General features: G+C 35.1%; 2 protein-coding genes across 9 annotated transcripts in view; both read right to left on the bottom strand.

Moving 5' to 3' along the window:
* The window catches only part of LOC308196820 (uncharacterized protein), a 460,768-nt gene extending 459,556 nt beyond the window's left edge, over positions 1 to 1,212 (bottom strand). The window contains exon 1 of the mRNA XM_080596449.1: positions 789 to 1,212. Within this exon, the coding sequence (XP_080452575.1) occupies positions 789 to 825 (37 nt within the window). The 5' untranslated portion in view covers positions 826 to 1,212. The remainder of the gene's footprint in view (positions 1 to 788) is intronic.
* Positions 1,213 to 1,356: 144 nt separating this feature from the next.
* Positions 1,357 to 21,772, bottom strand: part of SH2D4B (SH2 domain containing 4B) — a 118,625-nt gene continuing 98,209 nt past the window's right edge. For 7 of the 8 annotated variants that reach the window (XM_080596410.1, XM_080596411.1, XM_080596409.1 and 4 more), the window contains 2 exons: positions 6,291 to 6,511; positions 1,357 to 3,356 (listed from right to left, as the gene is read on the bottom strand). In XM_080596410.1, the coding sequence (XP_080452536.1) occupies positions 3,264 to 3,356; positions 6,291 to 6,511 (314 nt within the window). In that variant the 3' untranslated portion in view covers positions 1,357 to 3,263. The remainder of the gene's footprint in view (positions 3,357 to 6,290; positions 6,512 to 21,772) is intronic. The other variant, XM_080596407.1, reaches the window with a different exon arrangement.

Below are 21,772 nucleotides of genomic sequence, written 5' to 3'. Positions count from 1 at the left end.
TATGTGCAAACAAGCTTGGGAACTTGCATGCCATATTTTATTGCTGTGAAACAGATATAAAGAAAAGTTCGATTCATTTAAGTGTTTAAAAGTTTTCCTTATTGCTGTAGCATTTTTCCCTATGAAACAGAATTACCATAATAGGTCTCTCATTGTATTCCCAGTGGTCTCATTGACAAGAAAAATTGACAGGAAATCTTATAATGAAAATCCATAACATCTACCTCTTATGACTCAACAATAGCTACTGCTAGAAAAACAGATCTGAAAGCAAGACTTGAAGGTCATTGTATAATAGAATAAAGCTGGCCATTTCAGACAATGAAACTGCAGCACTAAAAAGATTTTGTATACTGAGATGAACAGCTTCAGACAACACTAAATGTAGACGCAGACAGAGTGAAGCAGATACAGTGTTCAAGGCTGCAACCAAGAGGTGGACAAGCCCAACTCTTGTAGACTAATAGTGTGAAATCTAGCTCCAAGGTAGACAGAGCTCAAACTCATTTCATAGCTGAAATCTCTGAGGCCTACACAGTAAAAGGGTAACCTTCAAAGGGGAAGTAGCAGCGTCTTTCTCCAAGGGCAGCAAAAATCCAAAATGCTTCTAAAACAACCAGATAAGCATATTTTTCCCTTTCTTATTTTCTTCATTTTCCATGTTTACTCCTTCACTGCTTTTCCTTCTCTTCTTCCTAATAAATGGCTACCTTTTCATAGTCCACTGAATTTCTGCAGGGCAAAAAGAAGTATTGTAGCTTAGAAATCATCTCCACAATTGTACTTACCCCACAGCCCTTGAGTGTATTGGCAGCAGCTGCACATGTCTACCAAGGAAAGCTTCTGTTCTTCTTAATTTCTGCTTGCTATGATCTCCTTTTGTTTCCTTTGAAATTTATCTTCAGTTAAGCTGCACTGTATTTTATTGCTACTGCTTCTGGTTATATATTGTTGAGTTTTTCTTTGCTGATGCTGTATGAATTGGCTGACTCGTTTTTTATATTATTTCTGTGGGGCTATGGGGGAGGAAAAAAAAAAAAAGCAATTCCTTTACTTGAGAATTCTGACATTTATTAGCATAATAAAACTCTCAGATGAAATTGCAGTTTTCCAGACAGTAATTTCATTTGCAGAGGAACTTACATGGAATTTATTTTAAAGCCAGGTAAAAACCAGCATAAGAAATAGATGGAATAGGCAGAGGAATTTACAAAATTAGAAGTAAGAAATGTAGTCTGAAATGAAAATGAAACTGCCGTTAGGTTGTTAATTACATCACAATAGGACATGTAATATACAGAGCCATATTTCCAAGCCTTCTTATCCACTGAACGAAATGCAGGAAGTTGTTGAGAATTGTGTAACTAGAAATAAATAGTGGTATTATTAACAGTCTCTACAAATGTGAATTCCTTATTGAACAAGTTCTTCAATTTTCTGTATTTAAACATTCCCAAAATTGTGTAAAATGGCTTGAGTAATCTTCAGAAAAACTCTGGAAATTGCATATATATTTTCCAGCATGCTTAGCAACTTCTAAGAGAAGTCATTTTATGCCTTTAAAAAAACAACAAACAAACAGTTCTTTAAGGCAAAATACCAGTCTGCAAAGATGTTTAGATGTCTAAATATTGTCTTAATTATTCAGTACTCTCTTTGGACTATCAGTCCTACAGTCAACTGCTGTTCTCTGGCCTCAGAGTCTTTGTATATTTACAGTTCTTAACTTTAAAATGTCCCTTTCCCTTCTCCTGTAAAGTAGGGGTACAGTTCTTCTGTAATGGAACATGTGCAGCTGTAAATAACCTGAAGATGGGGGGATTCTTGAGATGCCTATATAAAAGGTGCAAAATGAGAGCTAGTTTTTTGAGAAAGCAGATAGTATAGACATGGGGGCTCTTTGGAGGGGCACTTACTGAATGTTCTATCAGGGGAAAAAAAACACGCAACTTTCTGTGATGGTTTCTATACAGTCCATATTTGAAAAGCACAGTGAATTACCCTGTGCTGAGCTCCACCAGCTGGATTCATGTCTGTATATACCTTTACCAGGTGTATTGTAGACCCAGATCAGACATACCAGGCTTCTCATTTAACAGAGATTGTAGATCCTAATAGAGGAATTACGTCTACATTCAGAACTGCAAAGCTGTATTCCATTTTGGGGATCGACCCCTGCTGACCTGCAGAGGACCACACTTTAACAAAATTCCAAAACAACTTGGGTATCTTGCCCCTTTATCTAGCTTCCAAGTCAATTTGTTCCTTAAGATATTAGCTGTAGCTACAGAATGTTCTAGCACTGTAAAACTATGTGTTGCAAAAAGCCCAGCTGTCTTCTCATCTGAGAAATGTAAACTAAGATCAACTGTTCCAGCTAATAAGCATTTCTTATTTGCTGCACTTCTTGATTTGCTTTATTATGAGGTGTTAGAGTAACCACTTATAGCTCAGCTAAGGAAGGTATCTGGTACTATAGCAAAATAAAGCTAGGAATCTCCAGCGTGTTGCACATCACTACACAAAATATGACAGGGTCAGTGTGAGTTATGGTTACTAGAATAACTAATTTAGAAGAAACTAACCACTTTCTGTACAGAAGTAAAATTCCTTCCATGGCAGCTGGACTGCATGAAATCGTAAATAAAATGTGAATGACCTTGTTCTGACTGTCTCTGCTGTGGTTAACTTTGTCGGTCTATATTCAAAAGCATGATGGCAAGTTTCCAGCTATACTTAAACATTTTAGCAAAGACAAACTGCAAAAGGACATTTTAAGACTGCATCTCTTGTTATCAAAAGTGAATCACTGAGTGATGAGATTGTCAATAGAAACTGACAAACCTTGCTTTGGAAAAAAGAACCCGTTCAACAATATTGGTATTCTATACAATACTTGATGAATAATTCCCATCCATACTTCTAGTTGTTACAAGTATATGATTTTACATTTTCAATCTTAAACATTAAGAAAATTAAGATAGGAACTTAGCTTTCAGTGCAATTGGCCACAACCTCTTAAAAATTTCTGGTAACAGTCTTCATTTGCAATCTGACAGTAAGTTCTCATCTTCAGAATATTAGCAATATGAATAATAATGATAATTCAGATGTGAAACAGAAATATTTTGGGTCTTCTAATGAGGGTATTTATTTTGGCCACAAGACTAGTGGCTTTGAAAGTTTGTTAATTACTTTTTAGTGTTTACTTTTGTAGCTATCTATTACTGTAGCTATCCAGAACACATTATTGTTAGTTCTGGTTACTCGAATAAAGGGCTGTAGTCTGGTGGATTCTTCTGCTGTCCACATGGTTCCAGTAGTAGCTCCCCACCTGAGGATGTGATGATTTCCTCCTAAAAAGATACAACCAATTAGAATATCATTCACAGATGTCCAAGCCTTTCCCTGTCTTTCAAGAAAAGAAACCAATAGAAATAAAATAATAATAATAATAATAATAATAATAAAAAAACACACTCCACTGTAATTGATAATTGATCACAAACAATACTTGACAAAATAAGTAAAGACAGCAAAGGGATCCTATCAAATACTCATTTTCTTCATGCTTTGTTTATTTTGTATTCATGCCAGTAGTAACTTGGGCTAGTATCAAATAGTGAAATCAAATAGTTGTTATACAAAAAAGGCTGTGATTTAACTTACCTGTAAGTTGCTATATTAAGAAAAAAGCTATTGATGCCTGTAAAGGGTGTTCTCAGTGGTTAGTTTAACACACATGCCAGTCCTACTATGCTACTTCCATAGTCGTTGGGATGAAAGAAGCTTCCGCAGGTGGACTGAGGAAGAGTTCCATATTGAGTGCTCACACACATAAATAACAGCTTTTTGGCTGGTTACAGAGTTGAAAGGTATTATCCTTGGTAAGGTAAAGATGTTTTTTTTACAAATAGCACCTCTTCTCATAAATTAAATACCCCCCCAAAAAAAATCTTATTAGAAAACTATAGGTCTTTGCACTAATTCTAGAGTAATGATAATTCTGTTTTTTGTTTTTTTGGTTTTTTTTTGTTGTTTGTTTTTTGTTTTTTTTTAATAGAAGTTTGAGATCTACAAATGCACCAAAATGAGTCAGAATTCAGAATATTATGGACTACAATAGCATGAAGTTTGATTCAAGTTTTGGGCCTAAAATTTTCAAAAGGCATCTAGTTTCCATTAAAAAATACAATGGAAATTCAGTGCCTGATTTCCTCAGGACACACGCAGTTGTCATTCTTTCACTCATCAGGCTAACTTCATAAAGTTACTATTCAAATTAAATACTTTTGAGAAAATTATGAGGAAGTAAATACAAAGATTTAGCAATTATGTTGGATGTGTTATTCCTGCCTTCTGGAAAGTACTTAAATGCAAATAACAGAAAATGAACATTCACACTCACTTCTGTAAGAATTTTGTTCTTCCAAATGGTTACCATCCCTTATATGTGTCAGCTGAATGACCTATTCTAATTCTTTTTTTAACTGAAATGAAGCAGTAGTAGATGAATAAATATAAGCACCTGAAAAAAAGAAGATATGTCAGCCCTGCTCATTTAGCTTGAAAGTGAAAAGGAACACTCAAAGAAGTTCGGATATCTTTTGGTTTGGGGAGCTATACTCTTGCCAAAAACAGCAACGAGGAAGTAGCATTTTTTCCAAACAATATAGCAATAGCTGCACAAGGGTGTGTGTCCATTTTGCAATCATTTACATCAGGATTGCGTAGCTGATTACCAGAAAAAACACTTGAGTGAGGGGATAAGATGCCTACTGAACTAGTCAAAGAGACCAGTTTTAACGTAACTATTAAGTTAAACAGATAAAAGAGAACTGTGTGGAAACATTAAACACGAAGCATTTCTTCTGATAGACTTAACACAGGGGGAACTGTTAACTATTATCAGGGGATACCTAAGAAACTTTTTTATTTTTTTAAACATTATAATCTAAAAGCTGTTCTGCTTCTGACAAGTCTGTAAATAGATAGGTTTATAGTACAGTGATTGCCTAGGATGAGAAAAGCTGTGATGAAAACAGGACAAACTAATCTTTTTCAGCCAACCTGAATGAGTTTGGGATTTTCTGCCCTTGATTCATTTATTTTTTGATTTGGTCACCTAAAAATCCTATTTAAGTAGTGACTATCTATGTTTTTATGAAGGATATCATGTCATAATCCTTGTTCTTTCATGAAATGTAAATTCTGAGAAAGTCAGCTTCATTTTGTTAAATAAAATTACAAAAAGTTGACTTACAGTAGTATACTGTACTGCTAATAACAGTTGCAATATAAGGATTACAGCTGGAAGAAATAGTGTGCAGGTTTGACTGAAGAGATGTTGCAAACTAACCGGAATAACAGAAAGATTTAGAAAAGAATGGAAATTAGAATAAATATAATCTCTGCTTAGTGTCTGCAAGACTGAATATTGGAAAAATTAAATGCTGTGAAGAAAAGGAAGGGGAAAAACAAACAAACAAACAAACAACAGAATTAGTTTGAAACGAGAGTGACAAAAGGGTGAAAAAAAGGAAAAGCAGAGAAATCATGAAAAAAGGATCAAGAGAAATTGTAAGGGTGGCTAAGGGAGAAAAGCAGGATTAAAAATGATGAATGAGATGGAGAGAAAGGTAAGATGATGAAAACAACCTACACCATCAGAAACGGTGCTCCTATTTAGTCTCCATCTGGTAAACAGGAAACAAAGAGGCAAAGTCATTCAAGCACATCTAAACTCACCAAAGACTTCAAGCAAATTACTCTCATAAGATTGTTTTGGATACTAAGGAACAACCCTTAGCACATCCCGACGAGAAAACCTACATATTCCCTTCTTTCCCATAATGCCCTGCTCCTATGATTTTGCACATTACAGCCTTCACATCAAAGGCTGAAAAATGTTGAAATTTCATTAAAAGACCTTTCCTGTGGTATTGCCAATCCAATTTTATAAAGCAAAGAGGCTCAAAAAGTGTTAGCTCTGTCAGCCCTTATTAGTTCATTTTTAGCCCATGAAAGTATACATCGCATAAGAATCTGCTTAGAAGGGAACACAAATAAATACTGAAGCTTTTGAAAGAAAGGGAAAAGCTTTCTGATTCACTGCAACAGAAGACAGACACAAACTATAAATGTTACAGCTAGGCTTACTCTAGAATATATACGTATATTCTTTTCCCCACTATCGTTCTACTTTCCAGTGTGGTTTCAAATTACGTGGTTCATCTTTAAATTATTAATCCCCTCCACTCAGCTATTGATCTCTACCTAGCAAGTGTTACCTTGTGAAAATCAATAAGATCTGTCAGTGTTGCATGTCGGTTTGGATCTACCCCCAAGAAGCTGTAGAAATCCCCCGAAGCATCAACCAAGAAGTGTTTGAACCCACTTTGCTGGCGATAAGACAACGCATAGCCCCAGATTTTCTCACTGACTCGCACCAGGAATGTTCCTTCAGATTTATTCATCAACAACTCTTCTGCCTCCTGGCGGCTGATAATACCTGGCAAGGAATAAAAGGTGTAGCTATGAAGACAACAGCTCTGGCAGAGCTTAGTAGATCAAATGAAACAAATTCACAGCACAAGTGAAACTAAAATTGCCTAGCTTCTCAATATTAAAATGTTTATAGGAGGAGTTACAGCTCTGAAGACTACATAATTGTTACCTGCTTTTGAAGGATAGCTATATGAGTTGGGATGATGCCCTGTGGGATATTCATTTTAACTATCTGATTAAAAATTTCTTTTTCTCACCTTACCACCTTTTCAAGAGAAATGCATAAACACAACTGGCACATCAGGCAGGTGAATTCTGTATAAGAGATCCCTTAGCAGTACTAGCATAGTTTTACATTGCAATTTGAACTCGCATTACTTTGCTGATATTTGCAATTGTACTGCAGTACTTCTGACTGCGTTGCTTTACACCTGTTTTATCAGGTCCTAAGGAAGGAATATGATACCAGTGCCAGAAGAAAATGTATTTTTCTGGTTTTGTACATAAATACACACAAACATTCATAAATGCACATAGATAAATTGGAGCACAAAGAAATCAAATGCTGCAGCTAACAGAGCTGTTAACAGAGGTTAATATGTTAGATTACCTATTCACAGGCTTGCATTTCTAGGAAATACTGTTACAGAGGAAAAGAAGAAACAAAGATCACAGTCCTTCCTTTCTGGGACATTTCAGGCTTAATTTCGGAGTAATAGTCTCCTCCAGTTAATATAGTTGTAGCCACTAACCACAGAGGAGTACCCACTTTGTGTGGAGTACCAACGCGAAGGACTGGATATTGTATTTGTTAACCAGAGTTGAGCTAGTCTTCACAGTTCATAATGAACGATAATGAGTTATGCACCTTGCTCTAGGACAAGAGAAGACAATTCTATGCGTTTTCTTATGGTACGCAGCTGTCATCCTGCAGTTGATGATGCTGGTTTTTCTATAAGCCAACTTACCTTTCTAGACAGCATATTAGGGAACAAATTCTTTCTCCATATCCTTGTCACCAAGTAGTTTATGTCCTCCCCCAAATTCGTTCCTTTGCTGTCTGATAAAATTACTTGTCAGGGCAAAAGAAGGATTATAAATTCAGATTTTTAGAGTAAAGCAAGGAATAAAGTTTAACAGGAACAGAGCTTTCAAGAAAAACTTTCATTGTTTTTTTTTTCTTTTTTCCTTTCTTATCCTAGGATACAACACTGAAGTTGCTGTTACTTCTTCCTGCATACAGGGTACAAGAGATAAACCTTGAAGAACAATGCAAAAGGTGTGATCAGAATTGCACCCAGCACTGAACCATGCCTTACCATCCACCTAGAGAGCTTGGTTCCAATTTGTCTGGTAGGCCTAGAGGATGATAAGCTCATGTCTCATAATTATCTGTAAAATACCAGAAGCTCATTTTAATCAGGAACAGATGTTGAATTAGGCCATCCTGGATGTAAACATGGCACAAACGTCAATAAATTATATATGTACATGTTCCAAAGTTACTTTCTGTGAAGCTAAACTTTCTCAAAGCAATACATGTAATATTTAAGGGAACTGTTTGTCATCATAGAATCCTACGCACATCCCAGTGAGCGTTCCATGGAGTCCCAGTACCGAAAGCCACATTGTTTTAGTATAATAATAACCATATCTCAGGAATTGCCAATTAGTACAAAGGAGGGCCTACCTGAAAAACCAAACTGCAGGATGCTCGAATTAAGCCCACACAGAAAATTTTGCCTCTGAGAGATGTACAAAGGAACTAAGGAGATCTGGATCCTAAAAGCAAGCACTGTGTGACATTAAGATAGAAAAGATATTCCTCATTCAGTTTTTATCTACTTTGAGGAAATTAATTTCTTTTACAGTTTTATTTGGTGCAATGAGGAACATGACAAGGGCTACATCCCAGTGGGACTCAGAGGTTCCTATTGAAGTATCATCAGTACTAAGAAGAAACATAGAAACATATGCTCTGCTAAATGAGGTACGGTTCTATTTTCTGGGGGATATTACATCATCTTTGCACCAGACATGCAAAACAGGCAGTAAACATGCAAACATATGCATTTGTTTAGAAACAGCATGCAACTGCTCAGTCATCAGTGTCGATTACTGTACTTTGCAAAACTAAAAACAGATTTATTGGAAGAATTCCAAGATGAATTGTTAAAAATAACTCAAACTCTGTTCAAATGAAAAGACAGTACTAGTTTGAATCCATATGATACAGCACATTATGCAAAGCTGTAGACCAGGTGCCACATGCCAAGAAATCACACTATTTATTAAGACAAATATCCAGTTTTCTGTCAATTTGACCTAATTTGAACTAATGAAAAATTTTTATTGTGATAATGATGACTACTTCCTTGAGATATCTCTTCTAGAAACACACTTGAATGAGCAACACCGTAACAAGCTCACAGCAGTCAATGGTCCAGGAAAGAACAAACAGTGCCGTCATGAGCAAATGGTATATTAATTCCAGTAATCAATATTTATACTGTAATTCTAGACTAAAAATATGCAGACAAATTTTGGTGTAGTAACTGGATGCCGTTACAACTACCCCTTCTCTAAGTCTTAGCAGTGGCAGAATGGTTATGCAGCACTGAAAAGGAATGAGTTGGCCTAGACAATTTGGCAGCTATAAGAATCAGATTTTGTAAATAACAAAACAAAACAAAAAACTAGTTTGTGTTATACGGTGAACATTATTCTCAGGGCATGGAGTTTGAATGGCCGTCACTATCAGGCATATAATACCAAATTCATTTAGCATCGGTTAGTTTAATACTAAACAATCTGTTCACCTGCTCTCAACTCCCACCAGTAGAGCTAAAACACTGCAGGCTTCCACATGATGTTATCTTCTTTGCCAGAACGTATTTTTGTTCTGGGCGCTTTATGTCATTGAGTAGGTGAGAAATGCTACATTGCTCACAGCCAAGTTCTTTTTTCTTTTATTCTCTTTTTTCCTGAAGATGGTGTAATAAATTATCAGCCAGATGCTTTCTTCCCTTTTTCTCTCCTGGCTCTGTTAACAGCTCATGAGAAACCATTTCCTTCTCCCTGCTCCTCTCTCTTCATCTCCGTCTTATTTTATTCTCTGGTTCAATTCTACAGCGGGTGGTGATTGCAGCACTGAGTCTCCCTCCACCTTTTCAAAAACACTATACTATACTCAAGACAACTAGAAAGAGAGTGGCAGTGCTCACTCCTGAGACGGCTGTAGAGAAATAAACAACATCTGTGAAACCCCTACATGAACACTTAAAATTGTTTGAACTGAAGTCAAGAAACTTTGGTTTCCCAAGGCTCTGGTAAGAGGTTTAGAATCACCAGCGCCCTTATTTGTGTTAGTTAGGGTATTAATTGGAAGTATTATCTGGAAAAAGAAACCACTGGTGCTTTGAAAGCTATTTTTTTTTCTCTCTAATTCTTGCTAATCACTTTTAAAAAAAAAGGAAAAAAAAGCAACTTATTCAGCTGGTGTAAAGCAGCACTGCTCTATTTACTTTAAACTATTGCAAATAACATTAAGAATTACATTTATTTATGCCAGTTGATTTGGCACACAGTATCAAAAACAGTATTCCTTTCAACTTTGCAAAGCAGTCATTTAAAAATATACTTCATGATCAATCAATCATCTGTATCACCATTTTAACTTTTTATGTGGCCAAATACATAACAGTGTACTTGAACGGAAGTTAGCTACCCCACTGAAACTGACTTCAGTACCTCCCTTACATGTTCTACCTGTCATGCCAAATAATTTCTCTCAGAAAATGCACACTACTGTTGTCTATAGGAAATTGCAAAAGAGCAGTAGGATTTTGACTGGGAGAGGGTTAAAGGTGTAGCTAACTCCTCTTGAAAACATTGATATCCTAGCAGCTGGCTTTATTTTTAGCTCCCTACCTCCAAATTCACTGCATGCATCCATCATATCACACGTGTCTACATGTCAGCTTTAAACATTCTGGTGTTGTAATTCTTTGAAACAAACATTTGGTGTCCTCAATGAGAGAACAATATTTCTAAAGACAGCTATTTCAAATCATAAGACAGGTAGTTATTCATCATTAACTGATCTGTTCCTAATTAACAACTTGTTTTTTAAATACAGCACCTATAAGGACAATTTTTACATGATAGGCAAATCTTAACATTTTTGCTGTAATCATGTTCTTTTTAATGCCACCAATTTCTAAAAAAAAAAAAAAAAAAAAAAAAAAAAAGAGAGGAAAAAGAACACCCTAATATTTAGAGTATACTAAGCTCACATGACAACTGCAGAGTCCATTACGAGTTTGGTGGGCACAGCTGAGGAATTTTGATGTTCCCTTCAAGTTTACAGAAGTCTCAACAGCAAGAAAATACTATTCTGAAATATTATGGAGTGACACTTCAGCTTTGCACTCTTCTCTCAGCATTATCCTACATACATCCTTGAGTGAAACTCAGGAGATGAAATACATAAATATTTGTTCAGATAATGCCATAACAAGCACAAATCCAAACAAAAAAAACTGATAAACTTTGCCAAGAAGGCAAGACTATATACTATAAGTCTAAAATTGTTTTTTGAATATACTGATAAGTCACATCATGTCCACTGTTGTGACCTACCGGTGACCTTATGTACCATGTGTTATAACAATGTCAATATATAAACATAGTTTGGTCTTAATGATCAATACAATTTAAATATGCATATATGCATTTATAAAAACCAAGAGGTTGACTGAGATTAGAGAGACAGCAGGTACAAACACAGCCCAGAAGCATTCATTTACTCCCCCGCAATAGAAATTATGTGTTTAGCTGATGTTTTCCCTCCTTTTGAATATTTTTTCATTAGCTTGATCTCAAACACTCTAGTGTGTGAGGTTTTACTCAGAGCAAAAGCATCAAAAATGCAGGCATAAATAAATATTAATGAGACCATTCATGCCAAAAGTGCTTTCATGACCATTATGAAAAGCCTTCTATTTCATACAAAATTGATTTGTTGAACAATTATGAATATTCACAGGTAATCAATGAATAGGAAAGAAACTCATCCTGTTTATACAGCTTAAGACATCTAACCAGGGAAGTGTGTGATTTAGGTCACCAATCAAAATTAGGAGGAAGATCCAAAACACAGAGAAGCCAATACTAATATTTCTTTTGTCATCGATGGGATTAGATCAAAGTCTATATGAATATAAATATTCCTGGCACTCATTACATGAATAATTCACATACTGAACTTCACACAGACACATTACATCTTGAGCAAGTGTACACAATAAATAAATGAGTAAACACAAGGAAATATGAAGAATTAGCAGATAACTCCCAAATAATGTAAAGGGCTATATTTGTCCAATTATGCAGGCAGGTCTAAACTGTAACTTGAGAGCAAGTAATTGAATGACATAAGGGTTAGAAGGATCAGTTTGCTAAGCACTTGCCAATTTTTTCCTTTTCTGTAACTGAAAAACAGAGCTGGACAAACATACCAGTAGAACTATACCAGTGGTACAAAATAGTTTTTTATTAAAACAGAAAAGTTCTAGTTTGAGGAGAGAAGACTCTTGCAGGTTTTTCTGCCTACATTATCATGAAAATAAAAACCACGTAGTTGGAAGTAAAGAGCCAACCTACTTGGGACTTTATGAATAAAGGCAACTATTCTTGGAAGAAATCCTGAGAAAAATAAACAGAAGTTCAGAAGGATGAATCCTACTGCAGCTAGTATGGTTTTAGATGAGCCTACACAGGTTCATTTGTTCATAATGTTTAGTAAAAAATATAGCATAGTAAATAAAAATCAAAATACAAGTTTGAAAGGTATTCCTACTAGTAAAAAAATAAATAAAAAATAAAAATAAAATAAAATAAAATAAAATTTTTGAGTTCTTACACTTCTTGTAAATTTACATCTTTATTGGTAAGATTTCTGGTTTTATATTAGTTCCACATGGTTTTATATGTTCCTTAATTGGTTTTGTTCTGTTACTATGCTGCATTTTATACAACATATGTTGACAAATCTATTCTAAAAAGATGCTTTCAAGGATGGACTCATTCAGATTTTGAACACAAGGAAAAAAGAACTTCCTGTCACAAAGCCTGACAGACTATAATTACAAAGAAAATACAGAGAGAAAAGAAAAAAATATATATATATAAATATTGACAAAAAATTTGTAGGAATTAATTTGCATTTCTTCATTCCAAATTTCAACATATCTTACACAGCTTATCAGAAGGATTTCAATAGGTGCCTTCCAGATTCATCTGAGAGTCCCGGCCTATTTTATCAACTACCTGTGATAGGTACTTTCTATGATCCATAATGGTATGTAAAGGCGTCCTTCTAGCAAGCAAGATTTGACAAAAAATGGGAAGCCTCTCGTGTTAATATTCAAAGAAACAAAAAAGTAGACCCATCCATTTCATGGATGTATAAATGATAGAGAAGCAATTTTTATTTTTAAATAACATTACTTAAAATTGAGAATATAATAAAAATCACTATTGTGCTTCAAAATGCAACAGTAAAAGGAAAATATCCATCCAGTACTTGAGACAACAGTATGTATTAAAAGGTAGTACAAAATAATAAAGTACACTGTGATTGTACCAATGTTAAAGCCCTAGAATCTATATTTGCAGCAAAGCAGCAGTGGCACCAGAAAGTGTAGGGATTTTTAAAAGGATATAGCCTTCGCAATGTAAACTTCCTTCTGCCAGTGGTAGGAAAAGTTCAGTTTGTATACTCAGTATATAGTTAGGGCTAAAATGGAAACCTGAGGCATTCTACAACCCCTAAGTGTTAAAACCACTCCCTCTTTTTTCATTTGGAACCCATGTTGCAGCAGTGCCACAAGCTCTCCAAAAGAATCTCTTGCTCTCTCCCCATAAGACTTGTGGCTGGGTAGAGCTGTCCGACAGGCTGCGGAAGCACAGCAGGATTTGCATAAACCACCATCAGAAAGTGCAAGAACAGCTTGCAAGAATACAAGTCTATGAACCTAATGGAAGGGGGTCATCGATTCTGGAGCCCATAACAAAGGCAGATACACACCAGTAACAACCACTGGCTAAGATGAAACTGAAACTGGGGAACTAAAGTCTAGAAAAAAAAAATATATATATATATATATATATTCCCTAGATTCCCTAATAAGGTGGGAAACAAAAGGCCTGAAACTAATGTTTGGATTCATGACACTACCTACCAGATCTGGCCTAGGAGAAGGTGAAAAATCCAGCTCCTTGAGCCACTCAGAAATAGCAAGAGAATAAAAGCAGGGAAGGTGAAGTGATTGCTTCCCTGCAGTGCACGAACTAGAGCAGCTATAGTTTATGCTCTCAAGACAAGTAATCTCTATATCACTCAAGCAATAGTTTCCACATGTTGACTTTTTCAATTCTCTCCCACGGGTGTAAGTCCATATGAGAACTCTTAAGTTAACTGAACATACTTATTGGTGTTCACTGGGAAGGGCACAATTCGTCAACAAACTATGATGTCTAGAATTAATTCTTTATGTTATCCTTGAGACTACCAATGTCACATAAAATTTAAGAACTTTGTTATTGTTTATGAGGGCTTATGGACTGATCTGCAACTGAAATAGCCAGAGGATAATGTACGTATCTAGGTCACACCTTGTCATTTCTCAAGCATTTACATCAGAAACAGCTCGCATAATTAAATATATGCACAAATATTTGCAGCAATAGGATCTTACAGTGTGTCAGCTTATTAAAAAGGCTTATTCTCTCCTTCTCATTCCTTTTAAAGTCACAATGCTTTTTTGGATGGTGCAAGAAAGCAAATAGTGAAAGAAGAGATCAATAGTATTGTGTGAAAAAGCTATGGCTGAGAGATAACAATAGCTCTGACTTTGCTGTTTCAGAATAGAAGCAATAAAGACTGAAAAGCGAAGCAGGGGAGTAAATCAAAGACTGATGGTAACAGAAACAAATCTGTGGAAGTTATTCACCATCTGCTGTTAATGCAGGATAAACTCACATGGGACTAGGTCTTCAAAAGTGTTCTGTTCCCATTTAGGCGTCAAAATAAATGTCCAGGTTTAAAATAATAATAATAAATAAACAAAATAAAAAACACACTAGCAAATTGACGGTTGAGTTTTTTTCAAAACCTGGACGCAAGCGTTATAAGAGTCCAAAAGTCAAGGGGTACAGAGCTCCTAAGAAATGCTTTCTTTCTTACAGATGGTGAGAATGCAGAGATTATTTGCTGTGCTGCATGTTGGTAATCTGAATTTAAGTCCCAGTAAATGGAATAGCGTCCATAAGTGTCCCAAGTATGGCTCTCTGTACTGATAATAGAGAAAAGGTGGGCAATAGGTCACAAAAAGTAAAAGCTAAAATATGCAATAAATAAATAAATAGCAAAACTTTCCTGTTTGCAGAGAAAAGCAACATATGTGGCATTGTATGGGCAAATGCTGCCCATGTGATTCCACTGTCCAGCCAGGAGGGTTTGGATTTGTCTGAAGCAGGGCAAAGCTATGGTTGTTTTTTTGCAAGAGATCCCTTCAGGCAAGGATGAGGAATACTGATAATGCACCACGCTCTAAACAAGTTCTCCTTGAAGACATATGCAATGAATAGCACTATCTTGAGCCTCTACATACAAGAAGAAGTCAATGAGAAAAAGTATCAAATGTGAAAATATATAGGCCTGATGTTTTGTTTTAATAATATGGACTCATCTCTCTGTTGTGTCAGAATAAAGCAGTTCTTAGAATAGGGAAAACTCAGATCTCAGAAGCTTTCTTAATTCCCTAAGGCTAAGATTCCTTAAAGCAATTAAAAAGATACTGAAATTCAGAAGGAAATGGGGGTCCTCCTCCCCTGGGGATCTTGAAAATCCTTTCTAAAAGAGTAATGCAGTTATAGTAGGTATTTTCTTTCAGGTTTACAGAAAATCAGATGTGCTACAACCATTGTTATCAGTGTGTCTCACAGTTAATTCCCTATGCATTTTGCTGAAAACATACCCATTAACTGTCTCCTTTAAAGTTCATTCTATATCCAAACTCTCAAATACTGTAAAAGCCCTTATACTCACTGTCAAAATATTTACACCATATTCACTAAAAAGCAGTGCAGCACATAAAAGATAGGCATTTGCTTTACTTGCCTGAATACACCACTGGTATAATAGAGCTATAAATTTGTCTGTTAATCTCTCTTCGAAGCACAGTGTTGGCATCTTTCTTTCCTTCCTTTCAGATCAGCATATAGACTGCGTTAGCCAGGAGAAAAACAAAGATTTCAAACCATCTCTTTTCTTTGTCCATTGTTACATGTTGTCAATCAGAAGACAAAAGAGCACAATAAAGATATTTAACCTTTTACACCTCTAAGTTTATCTCATATGTATATATATTTTGAATTTTTCTTTAGAGATGGGCTATTATGATCTCAAATTCCTGCATTAAATCTCTGCTATTACTGCTTAGCTTTTCTCATCTAAACAGTTTCTGAAAAGTAGCTCATTTTAAAAAAGAAACAGTTAACTATTCCATTTTCAATGGCTTCTTAAGCCAGATTGTGTGTGCATGCGTGCATGTGTGTAAGTGTCGTTTTACACTCTGGTAGTCAATGGAAGATCAATAACACAGAGGTTCAAAGTACCTAAATAGGATGCCTTATATAAACAGTGCAAATATTCTTGCTAATTGTGTTTTTCTCTTTGCTGATAGGATGACTGGAAAATAAAAAATGAAAGTTAAAAATAAAACAAAAACAAAAACCTGTAAATACATCCAGGCCTTTATAAGCATCCTAGATGATGTTGTAGATTCTTGACATTTCCTGCAAATAGTATGGTAAGCAAGCATATTCATGGAGATGTCTGCAAACTCCAAATAAGAAACAAACATTCTCTGAGAAAATATCAGTGCACTAATCTAAATAGGGAAATTTGTTATATATATTATTCCTGTAGGATATGTTCACCTCTTTACCATATATATGAGAGTATATTTTTATTTCTATTATATGTGAAAAAGCCAACTATACAGACTATCAATAAACTTTTGTGATAGGTGCATGATGTTACTAATGAAAAGTAAATATTAAAACCTCACTGTATCTTTTGAAATATTAAGATTTGTATAATCAGTAAAGCGCACACAGAAATAGCTCACTAGAGCAGCCTGACAAGGTTGGAAACGGTACAGTATTGTAATACAAAAACAAAGTGGAGCAAAAAAAGCTGATTTGAGCTATGACCCTGGCTCAGCAATCAAAGAGAAACTGAGCTGTTCTGGTACAATAGTCACTGATATTATGTTGTGTGTGAAAATTGAAATGTTTAGAAGTTTTTTAGAAATTTAGTGGCCAATATTCACCATCCTTTCTCCAGGAAGACAAAACACGTGCATTCATTTAGTCTTTGTCATGCAAGCAACAAAGGAAAAAAAGAAATTCTAGCTTGTGGGCATAATTTGCAAGCACATCTTCTTAATCATGTCACTTACTTACATTATTCATCTTGAAACTTATTTAAATCCTCATATTTTTGTTTGCTGAATTCAAATTGCTGAATTTGAAAATGAGAGAGGAGATCTTCCAGTATGCAAATGAAATCTAAATCAAGGGAAAAGATGAGAAAGCTAATCTGTGAAAGGAGAGGATAAGAGATCAAAAGCCCTCCTGGGATCTGCTTATGTGCTCACGACTTCAGCTATCATAAGTCCTCCATCCTCCTGCATACTTCTGAGGGCAGCATGGACATGCGAAAATATGGGAGATTGGGCTTTTATCAAACCAATCACACAAAGCAAAACAAACCCCACAGTGTGATTTTGTTTGCTTTAGATTTCTGCAAAAAGGCAAAGTAGAAGAATTAGCTAAAGGTAGCCCCTTTGTAGTTCCTTCCTAGCGTTGTACAACCAATTCTGAAGCAACACCGACAGATTACACTCCAGGGCGGCCTTGTGGACAAAAAGCAAGAACGGTGCACAGAATAGCACTACTATGAAACAGCCTTGGCCAGGATGGCATTCCTGCGGAGATGTTTTCATTGAGTTCATTACTGACTGGTGAGTAGCTGATGAAGGAGAGTTGGGAGGTACAGTTCTGAACACACAACATTCAGAACAGTGTGTGAGGCTGGCGGGAATTTGTTCTTGAATCAAAAGTTCATTTAAAAATGAACTTAAAGAAATATTAATTATTAAAGTGGAAACCATTTGCAGTTCCAAATTATCCAACAGTGGACTCTTTAAACATTGAAAGCATAAGAATCAGACTTCTGTGCAAGTTCTCTGAAGCACCATGCACCCTGCATTTTGAACCTAGAACTTGAGACACCTGCTCACCCTGTGTATGTACCTTACCTTTTCCTATTGAAAACAGGTTGAAAACAGTGAGTCTGAAAAATCACAAGCATGAAAACTATACTGTCAGTCTTAGAGAATGCTTTTGAAAAAACATGTCTCCTAATTCAAATACTGAAAAAGTGTCTATAAGATTTTCTGGAAGCATGCTTTAGCCTTATTTCCATGACTTATAGCAGAGTGTTTATAAAAGACACCAGGCTTACTAGTGAAGGAGCCAGATGTTTAGTGTAAGTTTTTTTAGAATGGGATTTCAAAAGTTACAGTTGTTAGAACAGACAAAAACAATTGGGCATCCCATCATTCGGCAGATGGGGAATTTCATTGGTTTTACCCCAACAAAAATTGAAATAAACCATTAGCCTTGGGGAAAAAATATCTAATTGATGATCCATATATATTGGATCATAGATGGGTCATCATAATGGATCTAATCAGTGGAGATATATCATTTTTATAATATTTTAAAATATCGTTACATTTTTATTTTAAACCTTGTAAAATTATAAATTAACTGAAATTTCAAAGCAAATATTTCCCATTGAGAATGAAAGGTTTTTGTTTAGAAACTGACACTATTCATTTAAATACTTTTATAGTATTTCCAGAAAAAGGAGATTCATCACAAAATAAAAATCACTAACACAATTTTCAATTGACAATTCTAATGTCAAGCAATATTTTGGTATTCCACAAGAAAATCTGCAGATAAATTTAGGAATCATCTAGCCCAGAAAAGAGATTTGTTTAATACTGACATGAATAAGTTCCTATCACATAAATATGTAGATAACATCATTGACTACAATGGGCCTTAGTGTGGAAATTAGTAAGTAGGAGATGAAAGAACAAGAGAACAGCAAAAGAGGGCATAGGACTTAGTTGTTCACAACAAGCACTGAAGTTCCTAACTAGCCTGAGTGCACAATGCCCACACAGAAATTTACTTTAGAGCTTATATCACAATGAACCTCAGTGAAAGGATCTTAACTGGATAAACTGCTTCTGAGAATGACTCTCAATGTATTCCTCTATACCCCTAAGTTTTGTACTCCCAAGAACCACCTTTCTCTTTGAGTACAACACTGGAATTATTGTGCTCAAAGCCATAATAATAGTAATGTTTATAACATTTCTAAAATATCATATCCACAGGCAAGAAAATACTACATCAAAAGTTGTCCAATTGCATTTGGTAACTACTGTACTTTTTAGCTTTTGCTGAAATATATATGCAACATGTCACTTCTAAAAGCACTTTGCAGTTTGGTTCAATAACCTGCTAAAGTGACAAAAAATGAGTGAAACTACTTATCCTTTCTGTAGCACAAGAAGAAGAATCAAGAAGATTAAGAAAGGCACAATACTAACATTACTGGATGACTGCATCATATCACAGTAGAGTCACTAAGGACATTTCTGTAAGACACAGTACTATGGAAGAAAAAAATTATACATAAATATAAATAATAATAATTAAATTTAATTTGCTGTCTTTTGAAATATGTACCCATACCACAACATTATTTACTAATGTCTTTAAAATATTTTATATTCATATGCACACAGAGACAAGCAGATGTGTCCCTGTTTTATGGATAACACACTATCAGAATATTTAGGTTTTCAAGATTTGGTTAAATATAACTTCTGCTCATTTGTTAGGTGACATATGTACCTAGCCAATACTAACAGTGTCTGTTAATGTTTAACATTTTGTTTTATGCTCTTTGAATGGAAAAAATGGTGAACAGTTGTATCTTCATAAAGAGGATTGGGTACCTGGAAGTCTGAAGGACTGAAGGTAAGACTCTAAAAGGTTTACTGAATACTTTGAACTGATGATATGGTACCTTGCTGAATATTAGAACAACAGATGTTTAATAGGGAAGTGAGTGTGCTCATACAAATAATATAAATTTGAAATACATTATGAAATCAAGAGGAGTTTGGAAAGGTGCATGGTAGCCTCTCCAGCACATTCAGCTAGGACAGAAACAGTGCTGCTGCTACCTACACATGAGTTGTTGGAGTTCTTGCTACGTAGAAAAAGATGTCGAGCACCATTGTGGCACTGGAGAAGAAGAAAGAAAAAAAAAAAAGTTTAAGAGAAATAGTAAAATAAACAAACAAAACCCCACTGCACTGACTGTAAATCCAGGATATCCTATATCAAACTAATTTAGGGGATTGAATGCTCCACAAAGGAGTAATTTCTTGATATGTTAAGAGCAATGCATAAAGCAAACCACCAAAGTTGGGTGTCATTTCACGGATTTTTTTTAAGTGTGAAAAAAATTGTTAACCTAAAACATCTGTGCCCTGTTGTTAACAGTATGTTATTATCTCAGTAAAGACACCATCTTTTCCTCATTATGCTTTGCATGAAGATGTCAGAAAATATCTCCATAGTAATTAAGAAAAACAGTAGAACTTCCATCATTTTATTTTACTGTTTCAGTTTTCTTCAGATGACTTCTCTCAGTTTTGGCAAAAACTGGATTTAATCAGCTTGCCTATTCTCCCTTCATTCAACTATAAGTGTACATTTAACCAAGTTTTCTTTGAAAACCAGTGCCAGAAGAAATACTTGTACTTGCAAATCTACAGGTGTTTAATTTCAACAAGAAACACAAGTCAAGGACAGAACTTCTGTCTAGAAGGATAAACTATGCAGTCCTTTAAAACAGTACAGATATTTCACTAGCTCCAAAATAAGCATTAGTAAGTAGAGTGTGGAATATTTTACATCACATGTAATTTGATAAAACCTAGTTAAAAAAATTAAATGCAAAATATATACAATATATTTCCCAATTTTAGCACCATGTTCTGCTTCTAATACTATACATTTATGTGTTGATATTTCTTAAGGAGTAAGGTTCTACAGGACTAAACGACATAATAAATCAACATAAACTCTCGCAGAGTGGATAGGGCTTGATTTACTTTTGCCTTCCATGTTGTGCATTCATTATTCTGGGGTGGTTTTGTGATCCATTATATCCATTTTTTTCCATGATGCAATTGATTACAGAAAATGCAAAGAAATGAAAAATACAGGTACTCATCCACAGACTGGGCTGAGACAACCAGTTTAACCTCAAGCAATCTGCCAAAAAGCTTTCTAATAATAACAGTAATGAATTACTAAGAATTGTAATATGCTATGATTTTCTATCTGAAGGAAAAGGCACCAACATTAAGTCCTTGTACATATTTCCTGTGCCACTACTGCTAGAGGTATAAATACCCATGAAATGTAGCCACTAGATTTACTAAATGAAGAAGAGAAACAAATTACTTAAATAATAGGAAGCTACTGGCAAATTTCATCAAGCCAAGTGAGACAAGCTAAATGAACAAGATACTTTAATCATGAGTTAATTGCACTGGAGGCTGTCTGCTGCAGAGATTGACTATAAAAAGACAAAGGAAAACCAAAGCATCCCTAGCTACATTATCACATTTTATGGGGTACTCCTGCTTTTATCAACATGTCTCCAAGAATTATATGAGTAACCCAGGAGGGAAAAACAGTCTATTCAGTCATGAGCTAAATTATAAAAAGTGCAATCTTAATAGTTAAAACTCCAAGACAAAACCAGAAGTACTCGTTCGGAAGCTCATCCTCAAAAAAAAAAAAATTGTCATTCTTGCATTCTTTCCCTCTCCATACTGCTAGAATTCTTGTGTGAGTCTCGTATAAAAGCAGTATCATTCCTTTATTATGAAACCAAAGTATGTTTGAGAATAACTACAATATGTGCTTAAGTTTCTCCCAGTTTTGGTGAATTAAGATAAAGCCCAACACTTCAAATTTGAACTTAGAAACTGAACTCTTTTGTAGAGGACTGACGTATTTTATTCGGGTG

This window comes from Anser brachyrhynchus, assembly GCF_964034855.1.
Source record: "Anser brachyrhynchus genome assembly, chromosome: 6".
NCBI classification, from domain to species: domain Eukaryota; kingdom Metazoa; phylum Chordata; class Aves; order Anseriformes; family Anatidae; genus Anser; species Anser brachyrhynchus.
The sequence above is the reverse complement of the archived record's forward strand: the minus strand, read 5'-3'. Positions and strand labels throughout refer to the sequence as shown.